Source organism: Hakea prostrata, chromosome 2 (assembly GCF_041222555.1).
Source record: "Hakea prostrata isolate BN-2017 chromosome 2, UWA_Hpros_2, whole genome shotgun sequence".
NCBI lineage: Eukaryota > Viridiplantae > Streptophyta > Magnoliopsida > Proteales > Proteaceae > Hakea > Hakea prostrata.
This window is the reverse complement of record NC_142601.1, coordinates 51,575,744-51,600,404: the sequence shown is the minus strand read 5'-3', so window position 1 is coordinate 51,600,404 and position 24,661 is coordinate 51,575,744. Positions and strand designations below refer to the sequence as shown.

Genomic DNA, 24,661 nt, shown 5'->3' with positions numbered 1-24,661 from the left:
AATAGTTTCATTTTTGTAATTTTCTAATCGTTTCAAATTATTGTCAAATTAATCAAATTCAATTATTCTTGTTTCATCTCAGAGTACCATTGACTTGAAACTTATCTGCTTCCATAAGCTGGCCCAGCTTTAGGAAGTGATGGAGGGTTCTTGAAGATGAAGAAAATAAAAATTAAAAGGGGGAAAGAATGGGGATTGGGGGTTGAATCTCCTTGCGTAGCACACTTCTGTAGTTACGACTTGTAATGGTAGACCAACAGGAGAAGGTTGTTCCACTGTCAAATGAATAGAGCTAGTGTCCACACACTGAGCATAACAGGACCCCCTGGACTCTGAACCACCTGAGAAAACTGGCCTTTAACCATCAGCATGTTTCCATGCAAGGGAACGAGGCAGTAGCCAAGGGTGCATAAGCAAAAATACCAGTAATCTGATTTACCTATTCCTCCCAGGATGGGGGGTATTAATAAGGGCTAACCGGGCTTATAAACTAGTGTCCTATTCAGACTTGGAATGGATTCATTCTAATTAAAAATGGAAAGTAATTTTTAATAGCCAATTAAAACACAAAAGACCTATCTACCCTTAACTTAGATGGACTCACTAAATCTAATGAATTCATGAGACTTCTAAACACAACTAATTAAATAACCTTTGTTCATACGCAACTCATGTACCAAACTCGTAGATGTATCAACCATCTTTTGACTCCAGGGAAAGGTAGCCCATTTAGGTGCTGGATCTGCATCAAACATTTGGTGAGATCCATATTACTGATTGAATGTTAATTTGATAGTTCACGTTATGCTTTATGGAATGGGATAGGCATACTAGGAGGCTAGGTTTTCGAAATCTAAATTATGACTGGAAATATTGTAGCTACATTTTGCAGCAAAATTCTGCATTTGATTTCTTCTTTCTTTCCTGTAGAATGTCAGATGTTGCTGTTAATTCCTTGGAGCCTGTCGTCACAATGAGTCTATATTCTGTTATATTCTAAATATGTTTCTGAAAGAAAGCACATACAATTAAGTTACTTATTCTTAAATTATACTTAGTATGGACCATTGTTAATCTTTTATACTGTCCTTTCTTAGTGCATGGTATGAAGCTTTAAAAATCTTCCTCAAATGTGTCTCCTCTTCGAATTGATTAGTATTGTTATTATTCTCTAGATAGTTCAAAATGATATTTAGCTGCTCATGGTATCTTTCTAACTCCTGTAAATTTTTTTGGTTTGTTTTCTATTGCATTATATTCAGGTCAGGCGCAACTTTGATCAAGCCAAAATTGTACTGGAGGCTTTGATTAAGGTGTCAGTTTCATTGATGATTTTATTGCTTGAATAATATTTGCTATTTTGAGGCTGCAAAGGTATTTCTAGTAACTACTGCAGTATCTGATAACATGATTTCCTGCAGAGGGAAGAGAAGAAAAGAGATGTCATGGAAGGTGAAATCAACCTTCAACGAATGCAAATGAAGTACAAGGTGTGAATCTATTTGCATGTTTCATCGACATTGATTGGACTGAAATTCTTCTGTATGAATGGGCAATATTCGAATCTAATATCTGTTACATGGAGTCTTGTGGACAGGTATAGTCTGGTTCCTGATGTAACCATGATTCTGGGGTTAGGGGTTTTGTGATTGTTTGCCTAAAATTAGGGTTAGTCCAGAATACTTTCCTGTGTGAACCAATAAAGTATTTATGAAACCTGGGAGTGGAAGATTTTAACAGACCTAGATGGGATGTTTAAGTTTGGGAAAATTAGGGTTTTGGGAAAAGATTGGGATTAACAAAAATTTAATGGGTTGTAGGATATGGTTAACAAAGAACTGTGGCATGGGTTTAAGGTTTTGTTGAGAAGATATGGGATGAGTTAAGAGTCTTTGGAAGATCCTAGAGACTAGTTCGGATTTGGCTAATTTGATATGGGTTGGTTTTGAGATGGTTAAAGTTTTAACAAATCCCTATGGGATGGTTTTGAGATACCCAGAATCACCCTGGAGCTGAAAAGAATGGCTGAGGTTAGGTATGGGAGGCTTTAGGATGTTATGGGTTGGTTCTTAGGTGTAGGAATGATTCTTGGAAAGGTTTCTTGGGTTGTCCTTGGGCTCTTTCTTGATCTCTCTCTTTTCTTTCTCTTTCTTTCTCTTTCTTTCTTTCTTTCCTATCTCTTTTCTTCTTTTTTCTTTCTTTTTCTTTTCTCTCTCTCTTTTCTTCTTTTCTTTCTTTCTTTCTTTCTTTTGTTGTTTCTTTCTCTTATCTTTTCTCTTCTGAACTTTCGGAACTTGCCGCAAGAAACAAAGAGGGAAAAGAGGGGCTGAATTGGAGAAAGAGGAGAGGGAGCGGTGCCACAGGGTTTGGAGAAGGCAGCATGGGTCTTGGGGTTGCTGCAGGGGTGGGGGAGGGATAGGGAAGCTTGCGCTAGATAGAGGAAGGGTGGGAAGGGTTGTGGGTGAGGAAGGAGGGGATGGGGGCTGGACTTCTAGTTTAGGGCTATGGAGCTGTTGTTTGTTGTTGAACTGCTGCTAAAACTTTGAAGCAAGGTTGTCAAAGCTACCAAAGCGATGGAGGGCTTCCCAGGCACTAAACTACTAAAGCAACAAAGCGATGACTAAGCGGTCAAAGCGTTCTAGTGTTAATTTTTTGATATTTGATCCAAATATCAAAAGTTAAATGAAATCCCTAGCATTTAAGTATGAAACATTTTGCAAACTTAATGAAAAGTTCATTAATATAATCAATATATAAGATTGGAAAATGTAACACAGTCATTAACTTAAAATATACCAACATCAAAGTCACAAATCAAACTTCAAAGTTTAGCAACCAAATTATCAAAACAACTAAACAACCCTACTCGGAGACAAAAAGTAACTCAGACACCTATCGAATAAATAACTTAGGCATTATGCATTCACTTCTAGTTGATAACCAGGAAAAATAACATTAAAAAAACCGAATATCAGAGTCTTAGAGAAGAAATGCTATTTTAGAATCATAGAGATGTGATATTGGGTTTATTGTTGGTAGCTGAAGATGCAATATACTGATGTAGGGTTTACCATAGAAGTATTATTTCATAATCTCAAAGAAGAAAACCTGAAAAAAAAGAGAGGAAAAAAAGCGCCAATTAAGAGGTGGCGGGGGTGTTCACTGTGGCTCTCCCAAGAAGACTACGACCCCTCAAATACAGATTCTCGTATTCAATTCAACTTGTCTTTACAATGAGAATGGGTGGGCCATATATAGCATTACAAGTGGAGGAAAAACTTTGAATAGGAAACAAAACTTGGCTCAACTAGGGAGTCTTTTATAGACTAAGATCTCCTTTACAACTCAATTGAATAACACCCCCAAATAAAGAAAGCAACTTGCAAAAATAAAATCTAATTATCCAATAGGAATCTTAATTTAAAATAGATTCCGATTTGGACTTCTACTCTTATTAGGACTCTAATTACTAACTCAATTAAAGAAGCAAATCAGATTTGGACTCACAAAAATAAAACGAAAATTACTGGACTAAAATAATTAACAGAAGAAGTGGGAAAATGACCATTATGCCCCTAGTATGGTCTGGCCAGCCACTAAGTGTATCACTTTGGTTGGGCATGGCACCCCAATTAGATGTTCAGCTAGGGTGAGAATTCCTGCTTACATCAGTCCCCTATCTCCCACGTCAAATTATAACAAAAATAATGCATGCATGAGAAGTTAGTGCTTCGGAAGTCCGTTAAAATCTGAATGTTTAAGAAATGGTTGAAGGGGAAAAAATTATATAACACTTAGAAGGAAACACCCTAGTGAGGTTGGACAAATTTGACTTGTGGTTGTTGAGAGATGAGACCATACACTATTATCCAGCATTCAATTATTGCTACCGTTGTTGGTTTGGGTTAAAAAATTACCTCAAAGTCTTGGACAGAGCACCTTGCCCTTCCTTCAGGGTATCACTCTACTAAATGAACTTGTCCTAAAACCTAACCTGCTATGTTGTTAATCCTGGCTGATTTTTTTGCCAACCTATGCAAGACAGTGCTTTTGCTTAACTCTAGGACCTAACTCACTGTTCTCCGTCGACCATTTTAGTTGTAAGATATCAGGAATTTTTTTCTTCTAGCTTCTACATGATACCTTATGCTGTCTTGTTGTGGAGATGATGTAATTTGGAGAGAGATTGCTCAAAATTTATTTGATTCATAAGCCCCAATTGGGTATTTATAGTTACAATCTAGTTGAGTCCCACTCTGAGTAGGAAAAGGAAATACAAAACAAATAAAAATACAAAACAAATAGAAATAAGAAACTAACTCTAGACTTATTAGGAAACGGAATCCTATTCGAATTAGGAAAACCTCTTCCCATACTTTCAACAGGAGAGTTCTCAAATTCTACTCTGCTCACGACATTACCCCTTGTACTGCTTGTATTGCAGAGTTTCAATTTTCAAAATTCTAATATGTGAGTCTAGTGCCTGTATTTTTGTCAATATTATCACACATGAAATAATATATATGTCAATGAGGGCTTCTAAGATAACACAGCTGTATATGTCTATATGATTGGTGAGCATTGGGTATATCACCATATTTATGGTGTAGCCGTGTAGTTTATTGAATATTAGATGGTTATTCATCTGTTTGATCCTTCCATCTCTTTCTTCCTTTAGACTGCCTTGATGCCCAGGTTCTGGTTTTTTATTCCTTATGTCTCACATAACATCCTTCCAATCAATGTTGCGTCTACTTTTCCAGTTTGTTTTTAATGTCAAAGATGAGGTCTGGAAGACGATGTTTTGGAGGGTTGAGATGGTCTTTGAAAAGATTAAGAACTAATTGACTTGAAAATTTACTTCCTTTTTTCCTTATAAATTTAGTATTGTTATTCATCATTTCATCTTCAGAATTTCTATCCAAATTCAGCAATTGTTTGACTGAAAGTTTTGATGGCTTATTCAGCAAAAGACTCAGCTGGTTGAAGATAACTTGGCACTCCCAGGTTTCATGCCTCTCTCTGGCAAATTCGCTTCAAGTGAGGATGATTTTTCGGACTCAGATGACATGGCTAACTGTCACACTCGTGTTAGAGCCTTTGGACAGCAGAATACACCTTTCACAGACTCTAGGCCAATGACGGTCCCAACAGGACGTGTGAAACAAGAGTTGAGACGGAGACATCTATCACATGGATGGTTCCCCAAAAGGGTATGCAATTTAACTCTGTTAAATAGATATCATGCTGAGTTTCTATAACTGAACCTACAGATGAAGATGAGCCTTATTGTAAATAAATTTGTTCTGCTGCGATACTGCCAGATTTGTTCTAGTACTTGATGCAGACGGACTTGTTTAAATGGAAATAAGCCTTTGGTTGGGTTATATACAGGTTGGGGCTTTGGCTCAATGAGTTTTCATTGTGAGTGGTCAATTTAATGGACCTAAGATAAAGGTGGGAATTAAGAATGAGCAATTTATATAATTAATTAGTTTAGTTTGTAGAATAATTAAAATAGTAGTTGTTTTAAGTCTTTTATTTTTAAGTAGCTAGATTTGATTGTTAATTGATTAAGGCTATTCCTAGTCATGTTATGCATTAGATTTTGAGAGTCTAGATATTGATGGAGCCAGTCGTCAGACATGCAAATTCAAATGAAATACAGCTTTCAGTTTCTCTGCTGCAGATTCAGTAGTTTTCTGTTGTGTGCTTGCCCGCTTGGTGGATTTGAGTGGAGCTTAGGTAGATTCCTAGCATGGTTGATGTTCTCCCACCACCCCACCCCACCCCCCCCCCCCCCCAAAAAAAAAAAAAAAAAAAAAAAAAAAAAAAGAAAGAAAAAAGGGGCCCAAACCCAAGTGTGAATCTAGGAGGCCGAATCCATCCCAGGGGTAAAATGGTCAATTCCTACCCTTGGATCATGCTATAATGAAGACCAAAGTCCAGTAATTTAGTTTATTTTGAAGAGAGTCAGAGAATTGTAAAGCAGTGTTTCCTTTTAGAAGTCCTACTTCTAAGGATAACTAAAATTAGGAAACTTTTATTTCTTTTTGGGTTTGTTATCTAATTAGTATTAGGTGACTTAAGTGTGATCTCAGATCCAAAGGCTGGGATCGTGTAGTAATTAGATACCTTTGTCATAATCCAATTTAAGTTGTGGTGGGGTCCTAGCAGTTAGGGTAACCCAGTAGGAGTCTTGAGTCTTTTGTTCAGGCTATCAATAGGTTTTCTAGTGTTTTTTTTTTGGGAGTTGATTAAATGCAAAAAGTTTGAGAAAACAGACTGGTAAAGTTGTGGGGATCCTGGGAGGAGAACCTGCGGCTGATTTAGTGTTTTATTTCGTCAACTTCAAGACTTTCATTCACTGATTGCAAGCATTCAACTGAAGTTCCTGCAGTTCGTCTTCAACCAAGTACTAAGCCCCTCCCTTAGCCCTTTCACTCCCCCTTATGCCTGCAGCCATCTCAGACTCTCCCTCTTAGTTCAGACCTTAGAATCAGTCTCCTCCCAATGGCAAATCACCCCCACACATCCCCCTTACTTTTCCCTACATCCTAGGTCATTCCCTTGAGTTCCCAAGCCTTCCCCTTCCTTCCCTTGTTTCTGCACAAGCAGCAGCAATAGTCCATTAAAAACCCTAATTCCCCTGCCCCACTATACGTTAAGTTAACCCTCCTAGGATAGCTACTGCCCTAGGATCACATTCCCCAAGCCGTCAATCCATTCCAGCCCTTAATTCCTAATCTTAAAATTTTCTGCAACTCATCTTCTTCATAGAAAATTTGCAGAAAATTTGATTTTCCAGATTTTTCTTAAACTTATTCATGTCCCAACCTCCCCTATCTGCCTTAACCCTTAAGAAACCTGTTTAGCATCCTTAATACCAAATCTGCAACCCTAGACCAACCACTAGCCCCAGCCAAAACCCTAAACGTTCCAATTGGCTGCGCTTGTATACAATGTCCTGAAAGTGAACCCTAATTATGGGATTACATCAATGGTTGTCTCTCCTATTTTATTTTGATTTAACAGGTCGGCCTCTCCATTTTACTAAGCCTTCATTCACTGCTTTTAACCACATTCCAGACTACTTCTACTTGATAAATCTCGTCAAGTATTTGCTCAGCCCAATGTGAAATTAAAAATCAGATCATTATTTTTGTGTTATGTGTAGTAATTTGGTAACACCAAATTCAAGTTCTAGTTCTGAAATATGAGATCCTAGCTTCTAATTAAGAATCCTAAACCACTTGATGTAGATTTTAGTCTTATATGGCTATTCTAAATAAACTTTCTCCTCTGCTGTCTGTTTTCTGTATTATGTGGTATTGTTTTGCTGGATAATGGTTTATTTTTGTCTGGGTCGTATGGCAAATACTGGACAAGACAGAGACAATTATATTGGAAGTCTCTAGATTCTAGTGATGGCTGGCCCAGGTGGTGCGAAAATAAATAAAGATGCTGCTGTTCTGAAAACAGCAAACAGGAGAGGTTCTAATGTTCTCAGAAGTGATACTCCTAGAAAAGGTGGTGAAAGAGAGAGAAAAAAAGAAAACGTGCTTAAGTATAGAGCTGCATATATAGACTACCCCCACAATGGATTATTCTAGAACATGCGAGGGGTGGTTTACTCAAATAAGGTCTAGCCAGAAATCAACAAATACAGTGTGAGGCTGCATTATGAAGAAGTCTCGGGTTTGCTTAGCTGAAGACTGCTGTATAGAATAGAGTAGAGCCTGAATTGGGAAGTGGCTATAGCATGCGTAGTCCACATTGTGAGTTTTAGAATTTAGTGTTCTTTAGTTGAGTCTGAGACTCTGACACTAAGTATGTTTATTTTTCTTTTGTTAATTTCCTTACATCAGATTTTCGGAGTCCTACCAAAACTCTACTTTCCTGTTTGATAAATAAACGAGGAAGCCATGATAGGAGAAACTGAATCCTATCATGACATATTAAATTCTTGTTGGTTTGAGTCCTAGTTTTGTTTGACGGTGTCGGAGCTGTAACCAGTACTTGCTTTCTCCTTGATTACTGGCTTGGAAGTCATTCTAGGTTCTCTTTTTTCGGTGTACAATCACCTTTGCTATCCATTCTCTTTGTGAAACCCTACTGGATAGTAGAACTACACTTTTGTGTACTGAGGTTTATTCATCCCCTGCTGCTACTGTCGAATTGATTATCGACTGCTGCTGAATCAATTCGTCTATTTTTTTTGGCTGATCGAAGATGAAGAAAACTGCCTCTGCTGATGTTGATTATCACTTACGTTTGAGGATCAGAAGATTTATTGTTATCAATTTCCTGCTTATGGTTTATTTACTGCCAAAAGGAAGGAGATTGATGACCACTATATTGCTGATTATGATACTCTGTTTTACCTTGCTCGGTTGAAGAAGGTTGGTACTGTGTTTTAGTTTTTTTGAATTATGGTCTCCAAGCTTTTTCTTATCAGATCTTAAATGGAAAGAAATTCAATAAAAGCAGATTTTGGGATTTTAGGATCAAACTTAATCACGCTTCACATCATCATATAAAGTCGGGACTTCTTATGGGTAATTGTTTGATAGAACAAGTGGTGAAGCGAATGCACTCTTTGTTCAAGATCATCAAGAGATTTAAGAGAGAGACCCCAAGGATTGTAGTTCTCTGATGAGAGTTTAGTCAAAAATGGAAAAGAAGCAGAGAGAGGAGAATCCATGGTGGCATGTGGCATTGTCTCCCTTCAACAACTACTGGTATTCTCAGGTCAATTGATGCATGGTAAATGAGATATTACCTACTCATTAATCTCTGGTTTACGTCCATGATTATCAGACAATGGTAGGATACGACTTAATGGTTGTCTTATTTTGACTCTGGTTTCTGCCCTGGTCACATTCTGAAGGACTGAAGAAGACTTGTCAGTCCCCTTATTTTTCCTATGCCTACTTGAGCCTTCATCACTATTTTCTATTATTTCCAAGATTGTCACCAAAGATAAAGCCCAATGCTTCATGTGACCTTTTTTTGTTTTTCCTACCAAGAACTACATGAATTACAGTTGTGTCATTGCTCTTGTAAACCTTAATATATACACTACTATTCCCTTGAGCTCTTCATATGGATCTTCTCCTGCAAGGGCGGCGGGCCTATAATTGTGGCCGGAATATACAAAATTTCCACTTGTCACATTTTTCAATGCTAATATGCCATTGCTTGGTGAGCCTTTAATCCCACCAGTTTTGTGTATTTTTGAGGATTGGTGCTTGCATGGAGTGATCAGTCATTTGCCATTATTGGAGATCATTTGATCAGACCTGTTAAAATTTGGGATCTTATTTCTGTCTGCTCTTGATTATGGGATTTATGTGATGCTCATCCTTAAGATGTAGTGAGGAAGCCATGAAAGGACATGCATGGTTTAGGTCTGTTACCAAGGATGACCTCCGAGAGAGCCTGTTGTAGAGAAATTATCCGTCGCTGATCCTATCTACTTGTGTTCATACTGACATATTGGCAGATTCTTTTTTCTCGTACAATCTTTCATCTTTCATTTGTCTTTCTTTTTCTGTAATCTTTTTCCCTTCCATCTTTCCCATCCTTCTCTATTTCAGTTGCCTTTTCTTTCCCTTCTCTGGTTAGAACTCTGTTTTCCCCTACTTTGTTCCGTTTGAATTCATGTACCCAACCCCTTAAGGTTTGGGATAGGGCCGAGTTTCTTGTTTAAAAAAAATTGTGATGCCCATCCTTGATGATGCTGACCATTGCTGTCAGACGATGTTGGATAATTCTTGGTTGCATAATTTGTGCACATGTATGATGTATCTACACATGAGGGGATCAGACTATTATCAGCTTGTGTCATTTGCTCATCATCATGGTGTCATCTGCTTTTATTGAAGATTATTGTTGTCTTGTGTGTCATCTGCTAATGTCCTCTGCAGCAATTTTATCTGATGAAGATCGTTATGTCACTTATCTGTGGTATTCAGCAAAAGATTTGCACTTTCCCCAGCAACCTTTTGCCATGAGTTCATCCTGATTTCACCAATTGTTACTTGCTTCTCAATAACCCGTACTGCACTTTCACCACTTCTCGCTACCTTCATTAGTTCTGAGTTTCTAAGTCCTATTATTATATTCACAATTTGCAATTATTCCCTTCTACATGTTTCTTTGAACAGGCTTGTCTCTCTTGACAATTACTTGTTTGGTATGATATGTACGAGGAAGAAAGCTGAAATTTGTATGTGTAAAGTTTACCATTATGCTAAAGACTGCTGGGGAACCCAAGAAGCTAGGCTTAAGGTTAGAAGACATGAACCTATAGGTTAGGGAAGATATGAGTCAAGATATCAAGGATAACTGTGTACTGTAGGATTTTAAGAATAGGTTTTGGAACCATCTTGGCTTCCTTCAACAAGCTAGGAAGTTTAATTCTGAAGCCTAAAAATGCTGGAAGTTTGACAATGTCACTTTCAAAGAGCAAGCTAAACTGAGCTTAACAGTTCTGAAGGAAAGAAAGGGGAAATTTTTCGAGAATAGAAGTGTGATTGAGGATTTTATTATTATTAACAGAGGATCCAATCTCCATACAGTCTGATGTGGATCATGAAAATAAAAGGGAAATAATAATTGTAGAGGAACGAATGAGTCAATGACTCAAGGTGACATTCAGATTCTTTTTTCGTTTTTAGGTTTGTGGAAAAGTTGAATATTTCCTTATTGTTACTCAGATTTTATTAGTCAAGTCTCTCCATTGCCCTCCATCTAATTGGTACATTTCATCATGTAGTGCTCAGATTAACCTGAAATTTCAGATAGGGTAATTGTTTCAGTAGTTATTCTGGCAGTCTGGTCACACTGGGTTTTTTGCTGAAATAAGTTGTTCTAGCGTGCTGATTAAAATCCTAATGCCATTAGGACTTCAAATCATTTTTTTTCTAGTCTATCTTCCAATATAATGGACCAATTGACCTGAATTTTATCCCAAGCTGATTGTTTGAGAGAGAAATTCTCTCCCTCTGCTGTTGTATTTCTTTTTATCTTCTACTTCTATGCTACTATTTAGGCTTTTGCTTTTTTCTTTTTTTTTGGGTGCGTGTTTTTACTTTTTTAATATTGGTCCAGAATTATATATAACAATAAACTTTGACTACCAATGTCAACTACCTCTATCCTTCCCCCCCCCCCCCTTCCACAAACGCCACTTTCGAAAAAAAGCATGCACACCCATATATGCAAGTGGAAGATCATTGACTGACGTAAGTGTCTATATTAATGCAGGATCCACTTGAGCCAGTATTATTGTTCACAAGACCTTTAGATCCAGAAAAATTGGCTGCTGCAGGAATACTACCACCATCTAGTCCTCTTACCGAAAATGGCGAATCCGTACCACCATGTCATCTCCATGGAAGAATTGGCCGTGGAGGGCGCGTCATATTTGATAGATGGAGACCACTTCTGCAGTCGCCACTTGGCTATGAGAACCCTTCATATGTGCCACCAAATCCTGGGCCTCCCCTTTTCCTTTGAATTGGGATTCCCATATTTACTTTTCTATGCTTCAAGTTTGGTTAATTGAAACTTGATGAATCCCATTGTACAAATCAGGAGAGAAGATCCTCTTTTTTTGTGGTACTGTGGAATGAGTGTTCAGGAAATTCAAGAAAATCTTGTGGGAGACTGCTCAGGTATTCATTTGCAAGTTGTGGATTGGAATTGGATATATGTTGGTCTCTCTTGTACAGGTAACTGGGCGATTAGCTCTTAATTGTTTCTACATGTTTGTTTGTGGGCTTCTTTTGACGTGTATCTCAGGTGCTGATTGTACATAACTCCCCTATGTGTGTGGCTTCTATGAACATAAGAAGTTCTGGTACGTGTTTCTTTTTCGGTTGAAGTCTCAAACGAGCATTAATCTTCAATTCCCAGAACAGGTGTTCGAACTAGGATTCAGATAATCAAATTCTTGCACTCGACTTATTAGGCCATCAATGTGCTGTTCGAACACGTAATGATGGTTGCATAGCCTGGCTTAAATGTTTTTTTTTTAACCCTTTCTTCATTATTATTATTTTCTTTAATCTAAAGCTGTAAGCCTGTAATGTTAATAATCCTTTTACTGAGTGAGAATACTTTTGTTTGATTGTGTCTCGAGTATGCGTGGAGTAATTTATGATACTAATCGGTTAGTTTCTGTTTGTCAAACAAGCTGAATGGGATCGCCAGGAACCGGTGTGTTGCCCGAATTCGAATTTCCAATTTGATTTGAATATATTTTTAACGAGGTTTCATGGTTGAACCGGATGTTGGATTCTGTAATATTTTTTTCCCCGTTTTGTTCATTGATCTGAGGATTTGATCTTTGATATTATGATTCTCGTATCAACACAAAATAAACAAAATAAGAAACATCAAAAATTTTACCATCGCAGGGTTGTTCAATTGGTAATGAAGATGTCGTAACTACTCTTGCTGATGGGATATGTAACGTCCTTCATATTTATATAGTGTCAATTGTTTGGTTAAAACACCACAGGGTTTGAGTAGGGGTGTCAATTTTCAACCCGAACTGTTGAAACCGGACCGAACCGGTCCGTTATAGCTCGAACTGAACCTTAATGGGCTGTGTTTGGGCTGAAGACCCTCAGCCCGAACGGTTTTGGGCTGGGCCGGGCCAGTCCGTGTGCGGCCCGCTAGCCCGAACCAGTAGGCCCGAACCCCAGCCCGTTAACCCGTTTGAATAAATAAAAAAATTTAAAAAAAAAAACCTTATTCCTTACGGTTATGGCGCATTAACTCATTGTTCAACTTCAACCCACCTCACGTTTCATATTCTTGAGAATTTAAATTTTAAATTTCAAGATTTTCATTATTTTAATTTTTAAATTTTACCAAAACGGTAGCAAACCCTATTTGGCTATTTCATTTAATTTTGGAAACCTACCGCCTTAGTTTTTTACCAAAAACAAAAAAGAACCTAATGCCTTAATTCCTTAATTGGTTAATCCTTACCGTTTCTGCCTTTCTGGTTTCACTTTAAGTTGCAAAATTTCTTTCATTTTTTCATAAAGGATTTTCACTTTTACAATTTTACTTTCTCTGTTCAGCTACTTTCACATTTTACCACTTTCTAGCAAATCTATTTCTTATCACAAGTAATTTTAAGTTGAGCCTTCATATAAATCTAATTTCATTGGGTGAAGATTGTAAGGTTGACCTACACATGATAGAAGAATCTAAATTTTTTATTTTTTTGGGGTTGGAGGTGTTTGGATCAAGGCATCAAGCTAATGCCATCACTAGATGTATTGGAGTCTTCTTCCTCTCTCTATCGTAGTTTTTTGTGTGAAGAGTTGAGGAAAAATAAAAATAAGTTTCAATATTGATTTTTAATTTAGTCCAAACTGTTAGCCCAAACCGCTAACCAACCCGAACCCAAACCGCACCAAACCGAAACCGCACCGAAACCGTTATCTTTTAAATGGGCTGTGTTTGGGCTGGGGGGTTTTCAGCCCGAAACCGCTCCAAACCGCACCGTTGACACCCCTAGGTTTGAGTATAAATGTTATATTGATGAGGCAGAGCTCAAATGCCGTTTTCACTTGCAGACCTGTAATACGAGTAACTAGTCAGCAGGAAGGAAGAGTACAGTATTATATGAAAGACAGGACGAAGAAGGAAAGCATAATCATGACAAAAACCAGATGCAGAAATCTAGAGGAACAATAAATTCACACTTTTGAGTACAATAAGTTCACCGTGACGCATTGTTAGTGAAGCGATCAGAACAAAACCCAGATTGGATAATCAACCAATGCAATTGCTTTGCTTCAAATAATCGCAAGCGAGATGCGAATTCAAACATTGAATACTTGATACCGATACTTTTTTTTTCCGTTTTAATTGCAAGCAAGATGCAATACTCGATACTTGATACCAATACTTTTAACCTTGTTGATGAGTACAGTACACATCTAACATAAGCATAAATAAGTTAGCAAAACGCCCACCCATCATCCATTCTTCTGTTCTCTAAAACAAGAGCATGCAAGAAACATTCTTTTAAGAAAGTAAACAAGTACTCTTGGATCGATCCTTGTATTCCTAGAGTACTCGGTAATTGCCCAACTCATCCCCACCATGTTCAGAGTTTTGCAGTCCCATATTAAAAAACCAAATAAAAATATAAATTGGTTCAAAACATGGTTACTTGGAGTATGAATATGGGTTTTGTAAGTTTGCATATTTGATGTTCAAAATGTAAGCCAGGCAATCATTTGAAAGCCTAACCTTCATTCGTTGGACACAAAGGACAACTTTCAAAACCCCACTTTTAATAAAACTTACAACTGCAAAACCCTTTGTTGGTAATGACCGTGTAGCACAACAACCAGCAAGTATACAATACCAGTCACTAGCACAGAAAGCAATACTCCCAACCGAGCACCTTCCAGCAACCAAGGACTGATACAACTTCAATTAGCAACAGGTTTGTTATCGTAAGCCTCTCTCACTTCAAGCAATTCTGGGCAATAGCGTTTTGAAAGCACATCGACTTGTTCTGCAAACGAGTTGCACCCATGCTTGCCAATGTGACTGACCATCTGGTTCCAGCGTTTCCTGCAAACATCTCCAGACCTGCAAAGGCATTACACCAGGACTGAATGAATACTCTTTTCCCCCTTCTCTGAAACAAATAAAATGTGAAATGATAAAGGAAGAAATTATGGCATGGAGGCAGACTTAATGCAATTATGCCAAGTGTCAGGTCTCATCATGGACTAATAACGTTAGAATTAGGATCCCTAGGCTGTTCAATCTGTGTACTGTGCAAAATAAAGGTTCCACGTTATCCTTAATAAACAACAAAGCCTCTCATCAATCTTTTTACCAAGTAGCACACCGGCTTTATTTGGTGGTTGGTTTTTCCTTGGCAGTGTGAATGACCAAGTGTTGGATGTCAGACAAACTGATTGAACCCTTTCAGACCACATGGCAGAAAAGCCTAATCGGCATTCCAGTGGGCAGCAACAATATTTTCCAACCCCGTTACTTCAAAAACCCAACCAAATTCAATTAGATTTTTAAGGATTTCACCGCAACTCCTAATGGAAAATTCCTGCAACTTTCCTCAACATCCACTGCAATAGGCCACATCCACAATATAGCTTTCTCCAGCCTCCACTGCCCTTTCAAGAACAAATCCAAACAGTGCTATCGAAATTAAAGGATAAAAGTCATGAGACGGAAGGAATGATGAGAGACAGGTCAACTCAAGAAAGCAAAGTAGGAACACCTATCTCATTTTTGTGACAAACCAGATCCTGGAAAGAGTTGGAGGAACTTAGACATGAGAGGTGGTGGACGTCATTCCAAGACTACCTTCTTGAACCAATTGTTCAACTATCTCAGATCCCTAAAACTTATCTAGGAATAGACTGACCTTATTCTGCAAATAGCAAAGGTCTTCATCCTACGACAGTAGATAACTTCATAGCAGTACCCCAGCTTTCTACCTTACTTTTGAATTTTGCTTGGTCCAAGTCAAGATATATGGCACATTCTAATGGCTTGTAGCTTTACATCCCTTCGTTGTTTCAGATGCTTTTTCTAACCTCTCCTAAGTTTTGCTCAGTCAAACTTTACAGCCAAACTTTATGAAGCATTCAAATGGGTTGTAGGATTGTAGGTTTTGTTTGCCATTTTTGTCTTGGGCTGCTCTGATGGGATTTTGTTTTCAATAAAACACAAACTCATACCTGAATATAAATCACCACCCACCCCATGGTGCAGTTTGCAGCTAAATCATCCCACACCCGCAAAAATAAAAAATTTAAAAACTATCATAGTGTAGATCAAATGAAATATCATAGAAGTTTGCAGAGAAGTCCAGAACAAGAACAAGCTACCTGTGGTCAAGAAGATTGTCCCAGTCAACATCTTCAACACAAGAAGGATCCAAGTTATGAAGCCTGCAATTATATATATTAGATAAGTATCTTTGACTCTGAAAAAAAAAAAATAATAGCAACTTAACAGAAGAACTTTTTTTTAAGTAAAGTTGAACCAAAGCATGAAATTTTATAGCACACCATCTCTCTCTTTCTCTCTCTCTCTCTCAAGATCACATGCTAGGCTGCTAGCATATCTAACCCTCTCCCATAAAAGCAATATGTAAATGATCCAAATGTAATATAATATATAACAGACAGCAAAGTATCTTTGGTTCTGAAACTGAAGAGAGATAACACACACACACACACACACACACACACACAAACACACACACAAAACAAGAACCTGAATGCACATGAGTACATGAAAGAATCAGAACAGATCTTGAATATGTAAGGCAACAACTGAGCATAACTAAGCAAAGTCTGTTCAAGTCTTGGAAATCCCAAGTTGATTAAATTTCAAGGAACAGTATGAAACACATAATATTCCAAGAAAAAGTAAAAATGTGTTAAAAACCTAGTCTATTAAATCTACTGTCATAGAGGATACAACCATAAATTCCTTAGAATCCAACCATAACCCACTTGGCAGAGCATCAAATTGATTCTATATAAAACCAGTAATTTAATACCATATCCTCGTTTAAACTTAAGTTGGGTGCAATAACCTAAGGAAGATCACAATATGTGGAAACAGAGCTGCTTATATTTTTTTTATGCCATCATCAGGCTATTTACGGTTTTTTTTTTTTTGGCAGCAGTTTCAGAATGCCAAAATCTGTTGATTTAGCATGAACAATAATTTGAAAGCTTATTCACCTAATTTCAAAAAGAACAGGACCTTCTGATTCCAAGCAGTAATCTGTATAAAGAATTCTATGACCCAAGTCACTAATAAGGCATCAATCTGCATAGTCATGCAAGTCTTGAATTAGATTTAAAGTCTATTTTTATTGTTTTATCTCTGTAGACATAACAGGAGAAATAAATTAGACACAAAAGAAAAAAAGAGTAATAATTTGAGAGCCAATGTATCTTCGGTGTTTTTGTTATAAAGATAACTGGTTCCTGCAAGATTTTCTCAAGTTCTTGGCCATACAAGAGCATTTTCCAGTTCCTTCAGTTATCTGTATTCTGGTAAGGCTCCTGCCCTGGTTATGTTTGCTTTCTCATTCCTAGTCTTGCAACTTCTGTACTAACAGTCAAGTTCCTCTGATGCTTGGATGGCTGGTACAACCATCAGTCATCCTGAGTATTTCCAGAGAGTCAATCAACACACTGGGCAGGATAGTCCAGGTCAAACAATGCAATTCATGTTAGCTGAGACTACTGACTCCAAGGGATCCAGTGACAAACCACAAGTGTGTCATTTTCCACACTTTACAACATTGTGTAGAGGACAGTTTTTGCTGTTTCTCATTTTTCTAGGATATTCTTCCTTGAAAAGAAATGCAGAATCTTTACCAAAAAGAAAACAAACGAAGAATACGAAATGGAAAATATTAACTTTTGAGTTTGCAAGAGAGTTGAAAAAAAGAAGAAGAAGAAAAGAAAAGGAGTTAAGTGTTAGTAGACAGTCTTACGTAATTAGCAGATGGTAATCATCAACATCTTCCCATAGACCTGCTGCTACCATAGGTGATGTTAACTGGTTGTACCTGGAAAGGAAGTATCAAGCATTTAGAGAAACTTGATTTAGTAATTGCAAATATAAAAAACAGATATTTAAGGAAAATCCTCCAGTTATTAGATTTATTTGAAGTAATACTAATAGATACTAGAGATGGCAATATATTTGCATCTAACAGTAAGTAATAATTGTGGGAAAAGGATCCTAGCCAGCCCACATAGTGCATCTATCAACACAAGCCATGAGAGAAAAGAGAGGGCACATGGCAGGGGGAGTGTCTGTGGCCTCATTCCCAGTACATGCTCTCATTGGCCACAGGCTGGTGCATGGACCATGCACTCTGGCAGAGATCCCAACCCAGTAAGTATAACACGTAATCCAACTTGAGTAGATGGCAATAAGAAAATGACAACAGCATTTGCAGCATCAGTATTTCCATGAGTCATCACTCTAGTAGAAGAAAAAATGCTTCTCTTTTTTTTGGGTGAAATTTTTTTTAACTCCCAAAAGGTGAATGAGAAACAGTCTCCCCAGAAGAAGAGTTGGGGGGGGGGGGGGAGGAGAAGAAGCAATACAGCAGCTTTGACATTGCTTCTACAAGTAGAATATTAAATTATTCAGTAATTTCATACGCAAATGTGTATACAAAGTGCTGTTGATAAACAACTGATGCACGCAAAAATGAAGAAACAGGACTCATTTTGTCACAATGATTGCTGACAAGTGAGAATTGAGATGGGTCATAATATGTTGGTTTTAGACCACTGATTTCACTGTAGTGGGCCCATAATCTATATTAATGGTAGTAACCATGAATATATGTACTGGATAAATTTTAGTTATTCAATGATTTATTTATTTATTTGTTCCAGATGATCAATGAATTACTTGTCATTTATTTTCTTCTAAAGAGCAGCAGCTATATCTTCTGGTAGAAGTAAGACATTAAGTTTCATTTTTATTTCTATTTCTTTGAAGTACTAGATCATTTTGTTTCAGGGGGAAGGGGCATAAAAACACATATTATATGATCATAGTAGTTGAGTGTGGAGTTTAAGTTTCTATTTATAAGTCCACCCAACCATAGAGACATGAATTTATGGACTAAGTTATGAAGTTCACTTTGGAGGTAATAAAGATGAATTCCTCCAACCAAAGTGGACTGCTAGGTTGGATTGTCCAGTATCTGGGTTGATTCTCATTTATTCCAACTCTTTCTTTTTATTCTTAGTTGCTGTTTCTGATTTCTCTCTATAGTTAAAAACTAGGGTTTTGGGATTTCGGATAGGTGGGAGAATAGACTGTTGCTACTGTTCTAATTTCAGACTTGGCTCAAAAGGATTTAGGGTGTGGGTGAGGGTTTAAGTTGTATTAGGGACCTAGGCTTAGGTTTAGAAGTAGAAGATGAATTGCAGAAATTTTTAACGAAGAAGATGAAGTGCAGGAAATATTCAGACCTACAAAAACAATATTTATCTAGGAAACTGTTGGTTGGTTCGGCTCTTTAATGGTTTTGTTTGGTTTATTTATGTAGTTAGATATTTCTTGTTGCCGAGTATGGGTAATTATGTAAATAGTGTATTTTTCCCTCCATTATAAATAAAAGGCTTGGCACACTAATTGTTTTTTCTCTTTATATATTAGATAAAGGCATTTAGGGATGCCACTGGGAGATTCGGTCGTCTTGTGGCCGTATCGGGATGGGAATCCGCCCCTGCAGATAAGTTCATTCATTTATTTCATTATATATCTAATTATTATATTATATCTTTAATTTAGTTATTTAAGTATTAAAATGACTTGGAGTCTATGTTTGTTGCAGCTGAATGATGGTTGCAATTTGGACGTGACTCACACCACTTGAGTGTGATTGCAAGCAAAGTGCTCTCCCAAACATGTTCTGCCACTAGTTGTCAGCGAAACTGGAGCACCTTCAGCCTCATTCACTCGAAGAGGCACAACCGATTGGGTGTGAACCGTCTAGAGGACTTTGTCTACATACACTATAATATGAGACTGAGAGATGATCATATTAGATAGGGGATGGACAGAGAGAGTACCAATATCGAGTTGGCCGACATATTTGAGATGGATGACGATGATAACCCAGTAGTTGACTGGATCAAGGACAGTGGAGAGCCATTGCTGGATGAGGAGGGAGGTCGTCCCAGTAGACAGATTGCAGAGGAGATAGGGGCCAATGTGGAGGACTTCATGGCCTAGAAGGGGAATGCACATGCAAAGCCTGCCCATCCCTTCGTGCCACATCCTAGTGCATCCACCCAGAGTGAGGATTTGATTGTCTGGTTAGACACTGAGGATGAGGTGACTCAGGCCTCCGGCGATGACAATGATGGTGGTGATGATGACAATGGCGGTGATGATGGAGGGGATGAGGAGGCTGTTGGACCTCGTGATCAGAATTCAACTAATCCTAGGGACATATCGCCACCACCACCACGACCATCATCAGTACGTGAGAGCCAAAGGTGGGGAGGACGACCACCGAGATTCACAGGCGAGAGTCATTTCACCCACGCAACACAGGATTCAGACCATACTCGAACTGCATCTCGAGGCCAAAATGTTTCCTCTACATATTCGAGGAAGGGGAAGGGGAGACAGCACGGCTGTAGCACAGAGGACACACCATCATATGGGTCCTACCGTCCAGCCGATGCCGAGAGCTTGGTGGGATCTATGAGACCGATGAGCATTGATGATTTTAGAAACTCCTCCACCTCCAGAGGATCCAAATGGTATAGGCCTGCAGAGTCCTCATATGATACTGCTGTGGAGAGTATTGGTTCTACCGAGTCGACTTATGGTTATGGACCATATGGTGTCCCTCCTACCCAATTTTTGTACAGACTTCCGAAGATGGACCTACACTGAAATATTATTGTGGGCAACTCAAATGACTTAATTTGAAAGATCTGAGATGGTAGCAAAGGGTACGATGACCCGTTTACCGGTTAAAATCTATATATATAGTCTACGTTCTCTTATAAAGTTGAATTGTGAGATTTGAGATTTTTACTTTAGGGTATTGGATAAGTGTACTTGTAACACCATTTTGGAGATTGGTTGAGAGATGTCATTCTTTTCTTCTTGGTTTGGGCCGGCCCCCCCCCCCCCCCCCCCGCCCCCCCCCGCCGCCCCCCCCGGCGCTCGCCCCCCGCTTACGTCGCGCCCCCCCCCCCGCGGGTTGTTTTTTCCCCTTTTTCTTTTTTCCTCCCTTTGTGTGCCCCCTTTCTTTCCCCTTTTTCCCCCCCCCCCCACCCCCCCTTTTTTACTTTTTGTAATTTGTGCATATTATTTTTCTTTTTTAATCATAATTTATCCACAAGCTGTATCTATTAAATATGTGCATTTTGGAAGAGGCCCAATTGCTGTGAAGCATGAGCCATATTCAATGATTGATATAGAACATACTACTTTTCTTTCATTTGTTGGTTTTCACATTGCATTATTGATACATCACATGCTACAAAAATCCTTTGGGGGTGGGTTGTATTCCTTTTAACCATAATTTTTCATGGAACTGTGATCTCTTGAATGTTTTTTTTTAATTTTTTTTATGATGTGTTGTTGATGTTTGTTAGACTTAGTTTATTAAAACGTATTTGAATAAGAAGCAATTAATCAAAAATATCGAGGCTAGTCGCTAATTGCCACAATTAGCACCAATCGCTTTGGTCGCTTGCCGCTTAAAACCATGCTATGTAATGAAAGTTGTTCTTCTTGCTGTACCGATAAACTCTGATCATGAACCACTTTGTGATTTGTTGGTGTACACATACCATTTTACATCACATCACAAAAATCCATTCCTTTTAACCATTTTGTGATGTGGTCTCTTTGCGGCAAGTTCAAAACTCGGGGAATGCATTATCACTGAATTACTTTGTGAGAAACTCCCCGGCCCCCCCCGTTTTTTGTGTTGGTGCAAGTGGGAATGATTATCTACTGAATTACTTTGTAAGAAACTCCACTGGACCTGCCAGTCTTGAAGCTTTCACTGAAACTTTGACTGTAACACTCTCTAGTATAATCAAGGTAATAATTCTCACCTTAAAACCCCATTCCTAGTTTATGATTTAAGAGATTTAGAGGCAGATTAGCGGGCCAAATCAACCTCCTAGTCTTAATTAATTCTTGTTCGTGCAGAAGTTGTATCAGCTGGGAGCTCGGAAATTTGTCTTGATGTCGATATATCCACTTGGATGCATTCCTATTGTTAAGATAAAGAGTAAAATACAACAGGGTTGCATATCAAAAATGAATCAAGCTACTATTCTATTCAATTCTTGCTTGAATAGTGGTAGTCAGCCACTAGTGGAGCCTTATGGTTATGGAGCAGCCTATGGAGCTTATGGTGTCCCTCCCACTGTCACCTATCGGAGTTGGCCACTGGGACCTTATCAGTATGGACCTAATCCTTCTCCTGACAACCAGGGTGCTCTTTCATTTGTTGAGCAGATCTTCCACTCTATTCCACAGCCTCAAGGCCCACCACCACCAATTCCTTGTTTGGAGATTCACAACTTCCCACCGTCAGAAAATCCTATGCATGTGGATGAGGCCACGTACAGAGATGCAGTTGTTGACTACGTCCAAAACTATATGGGGTGAACATCATAGGACTTGTATTGTCATTTGTATGGGGTGCAGATGGAAGAGGGAGACATTGAATAGAATAGACTTGTAATTAGTAACATTCTCACTTCTTCTCTTATGTACTACATACTTGGAAAGTTGGATGTTACATTTTCAGTGAGTTTTTTAGTAAACTAGTAGCTCTATAGTGTTTATTATGCTTGAAATAGGTAATATGCAAAAATCCAAATCAATTTGAGTGCATATGAGGCCCGAAATTTAGGTTCCAAGAGTCTGAGAAAAAATGTAGAGTTTCAATCGAAATTTCAACCAAACATGGAAATTTTGACCTTGCATGGAAATTTCGGCCTTTTGCAAGGTCGAAATTTCCATTTCGGTCGATATTTGTTCCTTGGTTATGATGATACAACTACCCAGAATCCAAATCTATTCTATTGTGCTTGCCATGAATGTCCCTGTCCAATACTAGAGTGATATTATACTCAATGCCTCTTACCTTATGAATTGGATGCCCAGTAAGATACTTGGTTTTAAGTATCCTAATGAGAGACTTTAAGGAAACTCTTCATTTCTTATTCCCCTAAAGGTTTTTTGGATGTGTGTTATGCCAAAATCACAGCCCACCAGAGTAAGCTAGCTCCTTACGACCTGCACTGCAAATTTCTATGGTATTCTGCTACTCAGAAGGGGTACAAATGTTATCATACTCCTTCCAGGAGTCCTTCCAGGAGAACCATTGTGTCTATATATGTCATTTTTAATAAATTTTGTCCTTACTATACACCTCTCTAGGGGAAGAATCCAAGAGGAGTGGTGTTCTTTCCAACCTTAGACTTTCCTACCACTACCACACACAGAGACTCACACGCACAAAACTTAGAACTTCAAAAAGAAATTCTTAACATGGGGGAGAATTCGACCAACATACCCCAAAACTCCAATTCTCCTCCTTCCTCCTCTAAACCTTGTGGAGATCCTAGTCAGGGGGAGACCACTTCTGTGAGACATACTATTGAGATCTTTCAAAACAAAATTGATCAAAATAAAAAGGTGCAGACTTATCTAAGGAAGTATCTCAATCGGCCCAAGCAGGTAAGAAAGTTCGCATGCTACACAATCTCCTACTCCAGCTTCAAATTTGACTGTTCGCCTTGAATTATCTACTTTTGATCTCCCTATTGCTATAAGAAAAAGAGTTAGATCTTGGACTCAGCACTCCATAGCTAAGTATGTTTCTTATGATTCCTTGTCTAAATCCTACCGTGCTTTTGTATCCTCTTTATCATCTAGTTTTGTTCCTCAGAGCTGACAGAAAACCCATGCCGATAAAAGATGGAAGATAGCTATGGTATAGGAAATGTAGGCAATAAAGAAGAATGATACTTGGAAGTTGGTTACACTTCCTCCAGGAAAAGAACTCATGGGTTGTAAGTGGTTGTTTGTGGTCAAACAAAATATGAATGGCTCGGTCAATAGGTTGAGGGCAAGGCTGGTTGCAAAGGGGTTTACCAGACCTATGGAATTGATTATCAGGAGACTTTTGCCCCTGTTGCAAAATTGAACATTGTCAAAATTCTATTGTCTATAGTTGTGAACAAAGACTGGAACTTGCACCAACTAGAGGTAAAAAATGCCTTCTTACATAGGGAGTTGGAGGAAGAAGTCTATATGGAGGTCCCACACAGCTTCTCTGATGACAGCACGGTAGGGAAAGTATGTCAGTTGAAGAGGTAAATTTATGGGTTGAAACAATCTCTTAGGTGTTGGTTTGAACATCTCCAGAAGGCAATGACCTCTATTGGGTACAAACAAAATAATGTTGATCAGACACTGTCAAGAAGCCAAGTACCAAGATCACTCTTGCCATTGTTTATATAGGCGACATTGTTATCACATGAAATGATGGTGAAGAAATACAAAGGTTGAAGGGCTTCCTTGGCAAAGAGTTTGAAATTAAAGATCTAAAGAAGCTACAGTACTTCCTAGGAATTAAGGTGGCCCAATCAAAGAAAGGTATATACCTATCTTAGAGGAAGTATGCTCTAAACCTATTAGCTGAAGTGGGAATGTTGGGGTGTAAAGCAGTTGATACTCTTATTAAGGCTGGAGCTAAACTTAAGGAAAAAATGGAGGAACCAATGGACAAAGGAAGATACCAAAGGCTGGTAGGGAAGTTTATCTACTTGTCCCATACTAGGCCTGATATTGCTTAGGCAGTGGGGCTAGTGAGTAGTTTATGCATGATCCACATTCAGCTCATATGAAGGCTGTTACCAGAATATGGTAATATTTGAAGGGAACTCCTGGGAAAGGAATACTCTTGTCCCCTACAGATAATTTAAAAGTAGAAGCATATACAAATGCAGATTAGGTTGGATCTCCTGATATAAGTCAATTTCAAATTATTGTACTTATTGGAAAAAAATTCAGCTCAAAATTGGCGAAATTTTGACTGAAATAT

The 24,661-nt window shown here is 38.3% G+C and overlaps 1 protein-coding gene and 1 pseudogene across 5 annotated transcripts in view; one reads left to right on the top strand and one right to left on the bottom strand.

Moving 5' to 3' along the window:
* The window catches only part of LOC149024767 (uncharacterized), a 61,428-nt gene extending 48,835 nt beyond the window's left edge, over nt 1–12,593 (top strand). For 2 of the 4 annotated variants that reach the window (XM_089144975.1, XM_089144974.1), the window contains 4 exons: nt 1,263–1,313; nt 1,422–1,490; nt 4,968–5,213; nt 11,272–12,591. In XM_089144975.1, coding sequence (XP_089001101.1) covers nt 1,263–1,313; nt 1,422–1,490; nt 4,968–5,213; nt 11,272–11,523 — 618 coding nt within the window. In that variant the 3' untranslated portion in view covers nt 11,524–12,591. Of the gene's footprint in view, nt 1–1,262; nt 1,314–1,421; nt 1,491–4,967; nt 5,214–11,271 lie in introns of all 4 variants that reach the window. The other 2 variants (XR_016171669.1, XM_089144973.1) reach the window with 2 other exon arrangements.
* Nucleotides 12,594–13,918: 1,325 nt separating this feature from the next.
* Nucleotides 13,919–24,661, bottom strand: part of LOC149024766 (uncharacterized) — a 43,461-nt pseudogene continuing 32,718 nt past the window's right edge. The window contains exons 9-11 of the transcript XR_016171668.1: nt 17,534–17,608; nt 15,903–15,965; nt 13,919–14,631 (exon numbers count right to left, since the gene is read on the bottom strand). The product of XR_016171668.1 is annotated as an uncharacterized LOC149024766 (transcript). The remainder of the gene's footprint in view (nt 14,632–15,902; nt 15,966–17,533; nt 17,609–24,661) is intronic.